The sequence below is a fragment of the Nymphalis io genome, chromosome 8 (assembly GCF_905147045.1).
Source record: "Nymphalis io chromosome 8, ilAglIoxx1.1, whole genome shotgun sequence".
NCBI classification, from domain to species: Eukaryota; Metazoa; Arthropoda; class Insecta; order Lepidoptera; family Nymphalidae; genus Nymphalis; species Nymphalis io.
The window spans coordinates 12,382,503-12,398,553 of NC_065895.1; the positions used below are offsets into that span (position 1 = coordinate 12,382,503).

At 32.9% G+C, this 16,051-nt stretch overlaps 2 protein-coding genes and 1 non-coding gene across 5 annotated transcripts; all 3 read right to left on the minus strand.

Annotated features, from left to right (window-relative positions):
• Positions 1-4,381: 4,381 nt before the first annotated feature.
• On the minus strand, positions 4,382-8,471 carry LOC126770033 (uncharacterized). Its single transcript, XM_050489167.1, has 3 exons — positions 7,815-8,471; positions 6,529-6,759; positions 4,382-5,413 (listed from the first exon to the last, which is right to left on the minus strand). The coding sequence occupies exons 1-3, from the start codon at positions 7,918-7,920 to the stop codon at positions 4,527-4,529; spliced, it is 1,224 nt and encodes a 407-aa protein (XP_050345124.1). The 5' UTR covers positions 7,921-8,471; the 3' UTR covers positions 4,382-4,526.
• On the minus strand, positions 8,118-8,188 carry Trnag-gcc (transfer RNA glycine (anticodon GCC)). The gene has a single exon. It is a non-coding gene; the product is annotated as a tRNA-Gly (tRNA).
• A 134-nt stretch (positions 8,472-8,605) lies between the features above and the next one.
• Positions 8,606-15,998, minus strand: LOC126770055 (uncharacterized). Of its 3 annotated transcripts, none has more exons than XM_050489196.1 (6): positions 15,917-15,998; positions 13,833-13,957; positions 12,904-13,089; positions 10,924-11,097; positions 9,927-10,184; positions 8,606-9,196 (listed from the first exon to the last, which is right to left on the minus strand). In XM_050489196.1, exons 1-6 carry the CDS (start codon positions 15,981-15,983, stop codon positions 9,092-9,094), a joined length of 915 nt encoding a protein of 304 aa, XP_050345153.1. In that variant the 5' UTR covers positions 15,984-15,998; the 3' UTR covers positions 8,606-9,091. The 3 variants fall into 3 exon arrangements, with proteins under 3 accessions (XP_050345153.1, XP_050345154.1, XP_050345155.1); XM_050489197.1 differs by lacking the exon at positions 15,917-15,998 and adding an exon at positions 14,392-14,472 and having other exon boundaries at positions 13,833-13,960; XM_050489198.1 differs by lacking the exon at positions 15,917-15,998 and adding an exon at positions 14,392-14,442.
• Positions 15,999-16,051: the final 53 nt, after the last annotated feature.

The window sequence follows — 16,051 nt, forward strand, 5'->3', positions numbered from 1 at the left end:
TCATACTAACACAAAGTCTAAACTATACAATGTTTATTTCAACTACAGCTTATCTTACTGATATTATGAACTGGCTACCCGTCCCAGCTTCGCCCGGGTAAAATAAGGGTCTAAATAAAATGTTTATATTGTAAATACATAATATAAGTATTGCTTTATGCGGCGTCAGTAAAGCTTCCAGTAATCATGTTTTTCACCGACATTTTCAACGTAACAGCCTGTGAATGTCCCACTGTTGGGCTAAAGGCCTCCTCTCCCTTTTTTGAGGAGAAGCTTATTCCACCACGCTGCTCCAATGCGGGTTGGTGGAATACACATGTGGCAGAATTTCAGTGAAATTAGACACATGCAGGTTTCCTACCGATGTTTTCCTTCACCGTAAAGCACGAGATGAATTATAATCTCAAATTAAGCACATGAAAATTCAGTGGTGCTTGCCCGGGTTTGAACCCACGATCATCGGTTAAGATTCACGCGTTCTTACCACTGGGCCATCTCGGCATCTTCGACAATCATCAACAAATCAGAAACGGAATAAATTAAGTTTATAAAATATAGCCAACCTAAACAAAATCTTGTGTGTATTCAAATATATAAAGTTCTGTATATACTCAACACATTTGTTAAAAATTTTTAGTAAACTTTAAAATAAAATAAATTTACATACTTTAAACGTCCTTCATACTAAAGGTTACTTTCCACGTATTCTGTTGAATAGAGAGTGTCGGACAGCAGACGGCGCGTGTAAGCTTATTAATAAGGTGCAGTAGTTGCGTAGGAAACCCAAAAAAAAATACAATGAATTATTTACATAGTACGGCGATTTGTGTTTAATTTGTAATGGACGAAACAATTTCACTTTTCAAATGAAAGTTTTCGCGTTAAATGTTATGTTACATAAGACATTGTAATAATATTACCATGCTTGCTTGTATGTATGTACCGTGATGGCTCAGTGGATAGAGCACGTGAATCTAAACCAGACTAACTAAAAACAGATTGCGCGTTACAATCCGGACTTAGACAATTAAATTATCATATGCTTAATTCGTGCGTATAATTCATCTCGTGCTCGGCGATGATGGAAGCATTGTAAATCTGCACGTGTCAAATGAAATTCTGACACATCCAGCACGCTTCTCTAATAGAAGCGATTAAGCATTCTCCTCAATGTCATTTACAGGACTTTACTTTTTATTTATAACTACGTCGTATTGATTTGTCATTAGTTTTCGCCCGCGATTTCAGCCGCGTTTTAGGGAGGAAACAGTTCTTAAGTAAAAGTATGTATGGAGAATATTTCCTTCTTTGGGCTTGCCTTATACCAAATTTCATCAAAATCGAAACAAACAGTAACTTTCGCATTTATAATATAAGTACCTAAGTACCTATTGATAGCTTTAATTGGGCTTTCAAGGGATATTTAAGATGAGGTGTATGTAAGTAAATGTTTTATTATTATCGGAATGCAAAGCACAGATAGATTGCTATTCATTGGTGACTCATCAATAAGTAAGCGTAGTACAATCTTATCAGTGGGCCTCACGTGAACTCATTTTTTCCTCAGCTGACCACCAACCACCAACCGAGCTTGTTCTCCTCACCGACGACACTAACAAGGCGAGGCCATATTAATAAAGTTTTCGAAATAAACTAAAGACCATTACAAAAGTGTCACGTGTAAGCAGCCTAACGTGTAGAGTTACGACATTTATCATTTAGATATGAGAAAAAAGCCATCTTAAGAACAATAAGTTCCTTAGACGCACAATAGACATTCCTTCATTTCATCATAGTAAGATCCAAAAAAATGATTTGATATTTGACAATTGTCAACGTCGCGTATAGCAACTATTTATACTTTTAAATATTATGTGGGTTATATCATAATTTTCCTTTGTATTTTTTTTTTCTTTAGGTAGCATAGCATTGTGTACAATATTTTTTATATTAGTTAGATTTTTTTATAATGCAAAACGAAGTATTAATTGCTTAAAAGGCTGGCTTAATGCTAAAATCATTCTATCCAGACCTTAGGAAATGCAGAAAATAATGTTACCTTGTTTAATTTGTATTTTGGAAAATTTAAATCTTAAATAAAATGCGTTACTTTGTATAAAACATAAAAAAATAAATAATAATAATATCGTATAAAACATTACTTATAATAATATTTTAGTATTATACTTATGTATATATCGGATCTAGACAACCGCTATTTTTTTTCTTCATTCTTTTGTCTTATGTTATATATTTCAAATCTTTATTAAGTACATAGTTAAAATAAAACCGATGTTTGAAAAATGTTAAAACTATATGAAAAAATTTTAAAAATGTAACTAACCTCTAATAAATTAAACAATAACTTTAAACGTTGCTTAGCGACTGTTTAGTTAAACACTGATTTATCTCTTTCTGTCATTATTGATTTGACATTCGAAAGAAGAAGACGTATCATTGTTTAACTAATCACACGCTAAATATTTTTAAGTAACGCCTTAAAATACTAACGATCACGATGGCTATTGTACTAGCGTTTGAGTATATATATATAAAACAAAACACTTATTGACTATTTTAACCGATATCATAATATAAACTGTTCGCCTTTATAATGTCTTTATTTAAATGCAGTATTTTATCAATCGGCGCTGGTCGTCTATCTAGGTTACTTGAGCGACATTTAACAGACACCATAGAGTCATGTCAGCCTTAATTGGCTCCAATCCACTGATCCTTACCATAGACACGAAATTCAAATGAATAAATGTTTGTTTATATACATATTACATTTATTTTAATGTAATTTGCAAACTGATTTTTATTACTACATTTTATTATTTTATTTTTTTGTTTTAGTAAAATAGGTTGGCCTGCCATATGGTCCACCGTTCCTTACATCGCCAACCTTGTGCCTTTAGTCACACTGGGTTACTCACATTTCAAACTGGAATACAAAAATTCTCAGTATTGCTGTTTGATGTTAGAATATCTTATGAGTGGGTGGTATCTATACAGACAGGCATAAAGCCCTCTAATACCAAGTAAAATTCAAATAAACGGTACTTGTATATTTAAAACTGCAGCCTAGTTTTTTGTACATTGAAAATACATACATACAATTCATTATTCAATCTTAATATATAGGTAAAAAACGTTTAACGAATATATAAAACAATTGATGTAATAAAATAGATCTTAAATAAGTATATCTCGATGCTCTTCAATCCTCTGATTCCGTATCGGATATAACCATGAAGTTATATACAATTGTTGAGGATAAAGATACCGATGGCTCGATAAAATCGATTCGATTTCAATCGATATAAATAATTGACAGAATAATGGTAAAGGTACGATATGTTTATTCTATTCGTTTTATCTATCTATAATATTAATAAATCTTTTCTATCTCTACGTTCTACGATCTGTAGTAATTAGAATTAATTTATCGAATAACGGAATTCGTTTTGATTATCTTAATAGTAAGCAACAAAGCTATTGTTTATATAAACATGTTGACATATTTCATTTGACACCTTTTTTTTAACGCTGGAAAAACGCGTTACGCGTTTCCCCCACGGGAACAGTGAGGGGGGTGTATGTGGGGCTCGCCGATGTCCAAGGCGCCGAGTGCACCCCGAACATCGGAATACCTACTAAAAAATCAGCGGTACCCTTTCCGTCTTAACGAGGAGCACCACGGGATCGCTTTCGCATGCTACCGTGAAATTTCATTTGACACCTGCTTCAACCCTGACGATTTCATTCAAATGACGTTTTTAAATAGTAACTAAGTTAATGAAAAATAACGCGATAAATCATAAAATCAAAATAGCTCTAAAGAACAGAACAGAGCCATCGTTGTTCTCGAGGCGCTGATCGGATGCAGATGATGAGATGCAAAATATTTTATAACGTTACTCCGCGCGGCCACTATTATTGTCAATACAATGAAATCTATAATTATTTACTAATAATAATGACTCAATAATTTTATACAAAAGAAAAATAAAAAACACACGAAAAATGTTAAATAAATTAAAAAACAAAATGTTATCTTCAAAAAAGGATTGTATATATATTTGCCAATATTATAAACGCAAAAGTGAGTTTGTTTGTTTGTTAACTAACTAATTAATCAATCATCATGACCTCAGGGCAGTATAGAAAAGGACATAAGGTAACACACACAAGACAAAAGGACACAAGCGCGCGTAATTTGATAATTGCAATTTAATTATGTATTTCTAATCCAATAAGTTACATTAATTGCTCATGTTAGTGAAAAAGGTGGTATACGATAATGTGATCTATTTTGAGATCCATATTATCCGTAATCTTTATTTATATTCTGAAACGCAAAATAAAACAAACGTAATCAACAGCTTAAATTTTTCGTTTATAAGGTTATTGTAAAGTATTTCCCGGCAACAATCTTAATCTGGTATTTTTGTATTGCGTAATTTTCTTAAATGCCTACGTAGAATGTTACACTCTGAACCCGGTGCATTCAATTAATTTGACTACAAATCTTGTGGTAATACAACTGCTTTTGCGGTTCCTACTTTTATTGGCGTTGTTCTTATCCTAGTTGTTTGTGTTATTTCTTTAGTTATAGAAGTTTTTATCTCTTCGGCTTTAGTAATATCAACTTTTGTGCTTTCTGTTACATCAACCGTTGACTGAACTTCATTAGTTGTTGATATTTCTATAGTAGGTGATTCGAAATTAGTATAATCTGTGTTAGTAACATTAACTTCTTTATGGACGTCATTAGGTTTGAATTTAGTATTTGTTGTCTTAAGATATTCTGTTGTCGAGAGATAATTGGTTATATCAATAAGTCTATCGACAGGAGATTCACTTGTGTTTATATCGTTTATTTTCTTACTTGCACTAAAAGGTAGTTCTTTGTCATCCTTATCGTTTATTACAGTATTCGTTGTAATGGTAGTTCCATTAAACTTATCATTTAAAATTTTAATATCATCAAAATACTGATTATCAGTTAGATTGTTAATGTTTTGATATTTTATAACTTTTTCTGTATATGCGCTTTGTTGTTTATTCGCTTGTGTTTCAGTTTTTAATAATAATTGATTGTTTCCTGTGACGTGATTCGGTTTTGTATGGTTTGCTGTGGCATCAGAATCCTCTATTGAGATATTATTTAGAATTGTTTCCAGCTGATCTGCTTGTTTATTCGACATTATGCTTAACTTTTCATGCCAATTCAGGTCACCTCGGTAACAAGTTTGTAAGCAATCTAGTTTTTCTTCAAATACATTTCCCATGTGAGGACATCCGGTCCATATAATTTCGTCACAGTTGTTAATAGCTTTGTTATAAACAAAAGCTTTGGTAGCGTTATTGTTACAGTTATAAATGTTCAAAGGTGTAACGCACTTTGCTGAAAGGTTCAATGACATACATGCGTAATATTTTTAAACATACAATAAATTTTACATGTAATCTACGATGTAATATTTTTGTTGTCTAGCTTAACAATCAAATAACTGTTTCTTTTTTAATTATTATTACCTTCTGATATAATTTTGGAAATATAAAATGAGAGCCTAAAATGTTTTTACCCTGGGCCTTCTCTCCACTTGAGGAGAAAATTTTTAAGCTTATGTTGCTTGAATACGGTTTGGTAGATAAATAAGTGGCGGAATCCATCCAACACATGCAAATTCTCTCACTATATTTTCCTTCACCGGGCACGAGATGAATAATAAACACAAGTTAAAGATATGAAAATTTCTTTAAACCAAATAAAGTTATTTAAACCAAAATTCGGAATCCGGACGTGGAACCAGCAACGGGACATCTTGGCTTGGAAATGTTTTCAACGTTAATGACTCATATACCATTTCAATACATGCGATACTACAACGAATCTCACGGTCCTTTATTAATCAACACTAGTTAGAAGTTAACGGCCTTACTTATAAACTTAAAAGCCGAGATGGCCTAGTGGTAAGAACGCGTGAATCTTAACCGATGATCGTGGGTTCTAACCCGGGCAAGCACCACTGAATATTCATGTGCTTAATTTGTGTTTATAATTCATCTTGTGCTTGACGGTGAAGGAATACATCGTGAGGAAACCTGCATGTGTCTAATTTCATTGAAATTCTGCCACATGTGTATTCTACCAACCCGCATTGGAGCAGCGTGGTGGAATAAACTCCAAGCCTTCTCCTCAAAATGGAGAGGAGGCCTTAGCCCAGCAGTGGGATATTAACAGGCTATTACTGTTATAAACGTTGTTTAGTTAAACAATGCCATGTCTTCTTCTCTCGAATGTCAAATCGATAATGACAGAAAGGGAGAAGTCAGTGTTTAACTGAACAGTCGCTTAATAACGTTTATAAGTGACGACTTAAGGCTTTAGTAGTATAGTGTCTTTATATGTTAGAATTTAATAAAACAGTGGTCTTTAAGTTCTTAACTTATATGCTTATTATTTAACGAAAAGTCTAGATGTATATGTATAAACATATAAAAAAAATGTAATATTACCCTTTTTCCCACCATTATAAAATACTTTTTTACTTTTTTCATATCCAAAACTATATGATTTAATGCATACATTCTTACATTCCTCTTCTGTATCAAATTTATTATCTGACGGACATCCCCTCCACTCCTCTAACTCACACCGAGAACCGGGCTTGTAGTATGAAAATACTTTAATTGGTATAAAATTACATTCCGATGTGTTCAAACTTTGTAGGCAGTAGTCCGGTGGTGCTGAAGACAAAGTTTAGCGTATATATGAGTAGTAGTAATATTGTATATATAAGTATACGCATGTAGATTCGAATACGTATATGAAATCAAAAATAAATCGTAATCATAATTATATAATTCAAAATATGCTCAAGTAGTTGTGAGATGCACTTTTGAATCATCGTCATTTTATAATTTTAATATAAAGCTACCACCGGTTCGGAATGTAGATTCTGATGAGAAGAACCAGCTACTGGGAAACCAGGAAGGATTTACTGGTGGTAGAGCTTTGTGCAAGCTCGTCTGGGTAGGTACCACCCGCTCATCGGATATTCTACCGCAAAACAGCAGTACATTGTATTGTTGTGTTCCGGTTTGAAGGGTAAGTGAGACATGTAATTGCAGGCACAAGGAACATAGCATCTTAGTTCCCAAGGTTGGTGGCGCATTGGTGATGTAAGCGATGGTTCACATTTCTTACAATGCCAATGTCTATGGGCGTTGGTGACCACTTACCATCAGGTGGCCCATATGCTTGTCTGCATTCCTATTCTATAAAAAAAACACTTTATGGAGTCGAAAGCTTCGTCTTATAAGTTTATCTTTATATCAGGGAATCGAGTACATAGCTGAACGTTGGCTTCTTAAGAATCGTCAAAGCCTCCGCTTCTCTGTGCCTTCCGCCTTGCCTTGAAGGTGGATAGCCAGTAATATACTTATAAATAAATATTTAAAAAAATATTTATCCACATTAACATTGTATCTTGAAAAGATTTTACTATATATCGATGAGAACATATTATCTATACGCATAACAATGGACGTTTGAATATATGCCTGAGATTAATGTACTTCGAAACCGTTTGCCCAATTGCCATGAAAGTTGTCCTTTTTTCTAATAATTTTTTTTCCGTGATATGACGTGACATAGCATTGGAGCAGATTCTATATCATTCAGCCAATCTGTGATTGGTACACAAGTAGTTTATATATTTAAGTATAATATTTATTTTTTTAAACTTTCTGCAACTGATAGAGATTCAAATTAGATGTATAAATATATAACAACTTCTTACCTGTATATATATTTTTTATAAAATTAAATGCAACAAATATTTCAAGCAACAACCTCGTTGTATTTGTTTTTAATGTCCTCTTGTTGCGGAGACATTGTGCATGCATAATGGCAATCGAGAAAGCAATTTTCCTTAATTACTGTTTTATACCGTATTTTGAGTTAATTATTTTTTAATTGCTTTGAATTTTAATTAGTAACTGACATATTATGTTTCAAAATAACTTTAGTAATTTAGAAGTATCGATAAAATAACGATTTAAAATAATTAATGGTTAAAGAATATAAGGATTGTAAAAAGAAATGCATCGGCCGGGAATCGAACCCGGGCCGCCCGCGTGGCAGGCGAGCATTCTACCACTGAACCACCGATGCTGTTGTATATTAGTAGGAAATACTTGTATATATCTGAAAGTCATTCAATATGTCACGTTTTATTTTATATTTAATATATTATTAACATTTTATTTTCTACATTAGAAATTAAAATGATATCGTGTTTGAAATTAAATTATAATGAAATAAGAGAAACAGTCCAATTGTATAATACCTACTAATTTCGTATAAAAAACTATATTTTGTTTCTATTAAAAAGAGGATAAAATTAATCGAAAATCTAAAAGTTATTTCTTTTATAAATACATTTTCTAAATAGTGTGATAGTTCTGCCATCTATTAAGTAAAAGGTGAACCAAAAACTTACAAATTCAAAGTAGACTAAGCTTCAAGAAGTTCAAGTAAGCATACACAGATGGCGCTGATACAAAATTAGTGGAATAAGCAAACGATAAATAAATTGTCTCATATTCATATATATTTTTTAAAACAAAACGATTCCTACAAAATATGCTTTTATAAATAATATTAATTAAAAAACAAAATCGATAAGCCGTTTCATGTCTTCTTGAGATCGATTTTTTTTTACTATGACTTTTTTGTTTGACTTGACATTTATTTCTTCTTAAAAAATGCATTAAATTTTCACTGACTAATTTTGTAATTATGTACCTTATGCTTGCATGTTTAAAGTACAAATTCTAAGTTTTTCCCGTCTGTTTGGACTCTACTACCACTTACCATCAGGTGTAGTCATCAAGAGTAGTCATTTGCCCTCTCGGCGAATATAAAAAAAAAACAAAATAATCTTAATACTTTAGTATAACCCCAATTTGATTTTTACTCATAATAAAATGCTACATTAAGCTTAACAACGTTTACGATAAATAACATAAAAAGACTAGCTTTTTAGTCATAGTAAAAAAAAACTTTAACTTTTGTCTATGGTTGAGTAATTACTTCCGTTCTTGAAGTTCCAGTTTCACTCTTCTTTGACCGCATTATAGACCAACGAGTCCACATTGCTCCATGAATTGATAGCCAGACCTGGTGACAGCAGAAACATAAAATATAATGGCTGGTCTACACAAAGCGTTTATATTGAAGGACAAACATTCTCACATTTATTTTTATTTATAATAAAGATGAAAACGTAAAAAAAGCGTGAATAACTACACTTATGGTAAATGAGTGTTACTAACATTAAATATGAATAAGTGCTATTCAAATAGCGCCGCTAAGCGAAACAAATGACTAATCCCATAGTTTTCCACTTTTAATCTACACTTAGGCGTGGATTTGATTTTAATTGAAATGAAATTTTTCTCAATTATTTTATTCTATTAAATATAAAAAAAACCAGATTATTTAAATCCCACGAATTTCAAAAATCATAGAACAACTTAAGATATAATAAGCGTTGCAACACAAATGAAATAAAATCATTACACTTACTTATTAACAATTGAATATTTAAATTAAAAATTAATTTTTTACATTGTTTGAATGGCTGATGTCTATAATGTCTAATTGTTTTATTATCTTAATCCTATTTATCATGGCCATTATTTTATACGTCACGCCTTTTTATAAATAGTACAAACGTGAGTAACGTTACTCTAATGCCAAACTGCAAAACTTTGTATTTCTTGTACCGATTCGAATGGTATTTGTATTTTCTTACACTGGCAATGTCTATAGGCAAAAGTGACGACGTTGTCTATGGGATAAAGTATAAACACAACATAATAATAAACGTTATAAAAATATTACTTACCATTGATATAATCAGTAGAATTGAAACGGTCATAACTCGATTTGTCATGTCTCTGAACAGCTCTATCACCGGGCTACTGCAGCCCATGTCGTAGTACTCCTTCTTGACTTTGCAGGATTCTCTTTCCCGCTCCTGCACCAGCTGAGAGCGATTTGGGTCGTAGCTGGGGCAGCATGGGATGGGGACGTCAGGAGGGAAGAAGATAGGCAGATTTGGATTACGATAATCTTCTGAACTATAAACTCCACAGCATGTTAACTGAAAATTATTTTAAGCAAATTGTAATTCTTGATTACCTACTTAACAGATTTAAATATACCTGGTACTTTGAAATTTAAGACGCCGGGGGCATCAGATTCAGAAAGGGATAGGTATAATTATATTTTTGGCTGCGTAGGACCTTAATGCGGAACTACCACTTACGTGGTCGAATAAATACAAGAAGAATATCTTATGAATAGTAGTGTCAGAAGAGCTTAAATCATAGCATTTTGCTAAGCATTCGGTATTGAAATATATTAAAATACTTCAATTATATATTGATACAATCATTCCGAAACCGAACGTTCACGTACAATATCATTATAATAGAATTTCTGTCATTACTCTCTGAATTCTCATCTCGTTTAAACGCTTTCGGAGGTTACCTTTCATTCGTTCCCTTTCTGAAACTGAACTTCAATCGATGTACAACAATGAATAACCCTAAGTTTTTTTTAACGCTGGAAAAACGCGTTACGCGTTTCCCCCACGGGAACAGTGGGGGCTCGCGGGTGTCCAAGGCACTGAGTGCGCCCCGAACATTGGAATACCCATCAAAAAACCAGCGGTACCCTTTCCGTCTTAACGAGGAGCGCCACGCTTTCTACTTAACACTATTTTTTAAATAAAATTATTACTTTCACCGTCCTTCAATCTATAAATGAACCAAAGCTACGAACACTGTAACTTGAATATTACTTATTAAAATAAGGATTAATTTGAGAATGTAACGTACATCATGTTGAATAGCGGCCCACAGCTTCACGTATCTCGGACTATCTTCCCGTGAATATTGGAAGGACTGTGATAGGGATTGACTCAGCTTAACTTCATCTTCTTGACGTATCTTCATCGTCACCGCGATGATGATTGACAGAATGATGGCCAGGATCAGCAGAACTATGGAACCCTGAAATTTGTTTTTATACTGTTATACATATATTAGTAGATGATACTTAATTGTTTTGAATTTTCAAGCGCTTTATATATATATAAGCCGAGATGGCCTAGTGGTTAGAACGCGTGTTTTGCCCGGGTTTGAACCGACGATCGTGGGTTCAACCCGGGCAAGCACCACTGAATTTTCGTGTGCTTAATTTGTGATTATAATTCATCTCGTGCTTGACGGTGAAGGAAAACATCGTGAGGAAACCTGCATGTGTCTAATTTCATTGAAATTCTGCCACATGTGTATTCTAAAAACCCGCATTGGAGCAGCGTGGTGGAATAAGCGTATATATATGTAAGCGATGGTTGACATTTCTTACAATGCCAATGTCTAAGGGCGTTTGGTGACCACTTACCATCAGGTGGCCCATATGCTCGTCTGTCTTCCTATTTTATAAAAAAAAAAAAAAAACTTTGTGGCTTTAGATTGCAATATTATAACAGTAAACAGTAACAGTAACAGCCTGTAAATGTCCCACTGCTGGGCTTAGGCTTCCTCTCCCTTTTTTTGAGGAGAAGGTTTGGAGCTTATTCCACAACGCTGCTCCAATGCGGGTTTTGTGGAATACACATGTATCAGAATTTGAGTGAAATTTGACACATGCAGGTTTCCTCACTATGTTTTCCTTTACCTTTAAGCACGAGATGGATTATAAACACAAATTAAGCACATGGAAATTCAGTGGTGCTTGCCCGGATTTGAACCCACGATCATCGGTTAAGATTCACGCGTTCTATTCACCACTGGGCCATGTCAGCTCATATTATCAATGTATGTAAAATTTCATTTTACTGAAAACTGCCGTAAATAAAAGCGCTGTTATATAAGGATTTATATTAATATCAATTGCTTTTCATTTTAACATATTCGAAAATTCTAGTTACAAGATTAAACTAATTTATAAGCGGTAATTTAAGAACCAGCAATCGCGTGATATGCCGCCCCTAACCACGTAACGTTGGTGTTTCTGAACTTGAATATACTTTAAGTCCAAGGCTAAGTGTTATTTACCTTGATTTTCTAGGAAAAGCGAGATAAAGAAAAAGTTTAGCTTTTAAATCGACGAAAGCAATTATTATGGTTATAAAATCAAAATTGTTAAAAATATATATTTTTTTAATTTCATAATAAAAATCGGCCTTTATGTTAAAGGAATAATAATATTGAAAAATTATTGTATTGATATTATTCAGGAATTGGCTTTATATAGAAATAACGCACTTGAATAATTTTTGTCTATATATAAAAAAAATTAAAAAAGGGCAATTGAATTTTTTTCTATCCCAATATGTTAACAAGAGCTGAAGCTTTAACAAAAGATAAAGCGCTGAGATAAATCTCATAAAATACATAACATACTTTGTGATACCGTACCCACACATCGTATATTTTATTGCCACCCAGCTATACTAAGTACTGTTGTGTTCCGGTTTGAAGAGTAAGTGAGCCAGTACAACTAGATGCACAAGGGACATAAGATCTCAGTATCCAAAGTTTGTGGCGTATTGGCTATGTAAGGAAAAGTTAATATTATAATTTTTTTTATATTTATTTATATGTCTAGGCGGTGGTAACCACTAATAGGCGGTCCACTAAACACAATAAACAAAAACTATTTGACCATTTTGATGTGCTTATATCAGTTTTATAACACACTCCTGGCGAAAGCAACTCAGTTGTATTTTTATTAAATATATATATAATTTGCAACGGCGGTGATCGTTTAAATAAAACTAAATACTATATTTTTCTATATAATACACTTACCGAGTGAACAGGCTTTCTTTGGCTCCTCAGCAGTGCAACCATAGCATAAATGGTGATGGATAGAGTGATTGCAGCTATGGCGGAGATTAAAATCAATGCTACCAATCTTCCAGACTGTTCGCTTGAAAATATCTTCATAGCTATAGCGGCGCTCACTGCAACGGCCATCAGAGCAATGGCTTCTATCTGCGAAAAATATCAACCAGATACATATTACTCTCAGAATGTAAGCATTAAGCTTGAAAGGTGAGTGAGCCTAGTGTAACAGCAGGTGGACATAACATCTTAGTTCCCAACGTAGGTGGCGCATTGGCGTAATGTTTAATAATTATTACAGAGCCAATATCTATAGGCGGTGGTGACCCGTTACCATCATGTGGCCTATTTATCCATCCGCGAACGAATATAAAAAAAGGAATATTAAACAATACTAGTGTATACTAGAAAGCATGAAAATGTTTACCTCTGGGGAGTACTCCCCAGAGGTAAGCATTTTCATATATTTATTTATTTCATATATTTTCATATATTTATATTCTACACGTTAAAAGAAAATCATTACGGACACTACTGTCTAAATTTCGTGGACTGAATTTAGGTGGCACAATTTATTTTAAATTAGACACATGCTGGTTTCCTCAAGATGTTTTTTCTTCACCGCCGAGCACGAGATGAATTATAAACACAAATTAAGCATATGAAAATTGAGCGTTGTTTGCCTGGGATTGAACCCGCGATTATAGGTTAAGATTCACGCGTTTCAACGTTTAATAATTATTTTTATAAAGCTGAATTTTTGTCCGAAACAAAGAAAACTTACAACATAATTAGTATTGATTAGTCAGGTCTGAACGATTAGCATGGGACATGCTTTACCATATCTTACAAATAACATCAATGTCGAGGCTCAAATTACTTTTAAAACTTACAATATTAATGACGCTTATCACCACGAAGATAATTTTGATGCATTTACAGCAACACGAGCTCGTCAGCAGCGTTTTGTCCAAACCTGTCTCCCCATTTTGGGACGAATGCGATTGCACCGGCTTCTCTACTGGGAATAATAACATTTTAATTTAAATAGAAATAAATACCTTGCATTTTGCTATCATACTGCAAAAGACAATACATAATATAAGGTTTTTTTTAACAATACATCTATATTATAACAAGGCTTATTTTCATACATATAATTTAAAAAAAATGTAAATCTTAACTATAAAATCTATTAATATGACAGTTAAAATAAATGTAAAACGTTAGATTAATTTTATTTCTAGAATATTCTTTAATCAAAATTTACGGATTATTTTTAAGATACATAAGTTAGAAACTACACTTTGAATAAGTTAGAAAAAATATTAACACACTACTTTCAGCGTTTCTTCTGAATTAAATTGACACAAAGTTAATACGCCAAAATTAGTTCCTTTGTCTTATCTTACGAATTAAAAAAAAAAACAATCCTCCTGGTCTAAGAATTACCTGTTGCAGAGTCCATGACTAGCCAGCGATCCAGTAACGATACATAACCATCCTGTCCCCTATTTATAACAAAATTCACAATAGCCCACGGTCATACAAATGCTCGACTAACCAACAATAATGGGCTATAAAGTCATTCATGTGGTTTACTGGTTTATCAAGTGGAATTTTCAAGATATCGACATTTTAGGTACGATGTATTCATGTTCTATGCTAGTGTTGTTAGTTTATCTTTATCGATATTTTGATTGTAAAACTCTATCTTAAAATTATTTAATAGCGTTTACATATTTAAAAAAATACTTGAGTAAAAATTGTTAAAATTCGTGGTAGGGTTTTGTGCAAGCCCGTCGGGGCGAGTACCATTCACTCGTCAGATATTCTACCGCTAAACAGCAATACTTACTATTGTTGTGTTCCGGTTTGAAGGGTGTGCCATTGTAACAAGTGACTTAACATCTCAGGTGACCAATTTACCCGCCTACCTGTAAATTCTACGACCTACAGTAGAAAAAAAAAACTAAATATTTTAGATACTAGCAGCATAATTTTCAGTGTTATCAGTGTGACTTATAAAGGGTGAGTGAGCCAGTGTAATTACAGGGACAACGAACATAACATCTTAGTTCTAGTGGGGTAAGGGAAATGAGCTATCACTCTAGGCGCCAGGTAGCAAGGAACACGAAAATATCATAAAGGGATACATAATCGTTGGTTGATTTTTATGAACGTGGTAATTATTATTCATATAAAATTAACTGAAATGCAATTTATGTAAAGTGCTTCACTTTACATAAATTGCATTTCAGTCGATTCGTCGACCAAACGGCGCTGAAAGATCCCGTTTTTCCCTGATGAAAGACCAGGGCCGGCGCTGATCGGAAGGCAATCTATTACATATTTTAACCAGCATATGGTCATAGCTCTTTAAACAGAAAGCTGTTTTACTCGGTGGATATAATTTGTTTTTTCATCAATCAACAGCCAATCATTGTCCACTGCTGAACATAGGCCTCCCTCCTCTGTTTTTTCATATTAAATGATAAAACATTCAGATTAGTCTCATTTGAATTTCCTTAGAAAAGGTGCTGCTACGTAAATATAGTTAATACATTAAATTTATGTTTGTTATTTATTGCATTGTATATTATAATTATGTGCTGTATGGAAACGAAAATATTTCCCGTAGTTTTCTGTTAAACTCTCAAACAAGAAATCCGAGTCTAGCTTAGAGAGTTTTCTTTCGCAGACGAATTTTTAAGCTTCTGATTCCCAGTACTTGTTTCTAAAATAAAAACTAATTAAAACGAAAAAAATATTTAATTTCAAGCAATTATGCGTATAAACACTTATGTTTAATATTTAAATAATAATATCCTCCATTTGATAAATCCCTTGTATTTCTACATCAATATTGATTGGTTACCCCCAATCAATATTGATGTAGAAATAACTTGATATTTTGTTTAACATTTTTAACATCAATAGTTAAAAACTACGAGAACAATATTATTTGTCTACTCACTGTTTACAGAATAAATCAATATGCGACGGTGACTTCTGTCTTCGATATAAAAATTACACATCACCATTATGAACGTATTCACTACAATACTAAAATTAATGAAAAAAAAATAGTAATTAAATAAATACTTTTTAA

Excerpts from the sequence above, each read along its gene's own strand:
- LOC126770033 (XM_050489167.1), bottom strand. The coding sequence starts at position 7,920 with ATGCATGCACAATGTCTCCGCAACAAGAGGACATTAAAAACAAATACA. Across the intron at positions 6,760-7,814 it reads TATAAAAAATATATATACAG|CACCACCGGACTACTGCCTA; the intron begins GTAAGAAGTTGT and ends CTTTGTCTTCAG. Across the intron at positions 5,414-6,528 it reads TTATAATGGTGGGAAAAAGG|CAAAGTGCGTTACACCTTTG; the intron begins GTAATATTACAT and ends TGAACCTTTCAG.
- LOC126770055 (XM_050489196.1), bottom strand. The coding sequence starts at position 15,983 with ATGGTGATGTGTAATTTTTATATCGAAGACAGAAGTCACCGTCGCATA. Across the intron at positions 13,958-15,916 it reads ATTGATTTATTCTGTAAACA|AGAAGCCGGTGCAATCGCAT; the intron begins GTGAGTAGACAA and ends TATTCCCAGTAG. Across the intron at positions 13,090-13,832 it reads TGATAAGCGTCATTAATATT|ATAGAAGCCATTGCTCTGAT; the intron begins GTAAGTTTTAAA and ends TATTTTTCGCAG.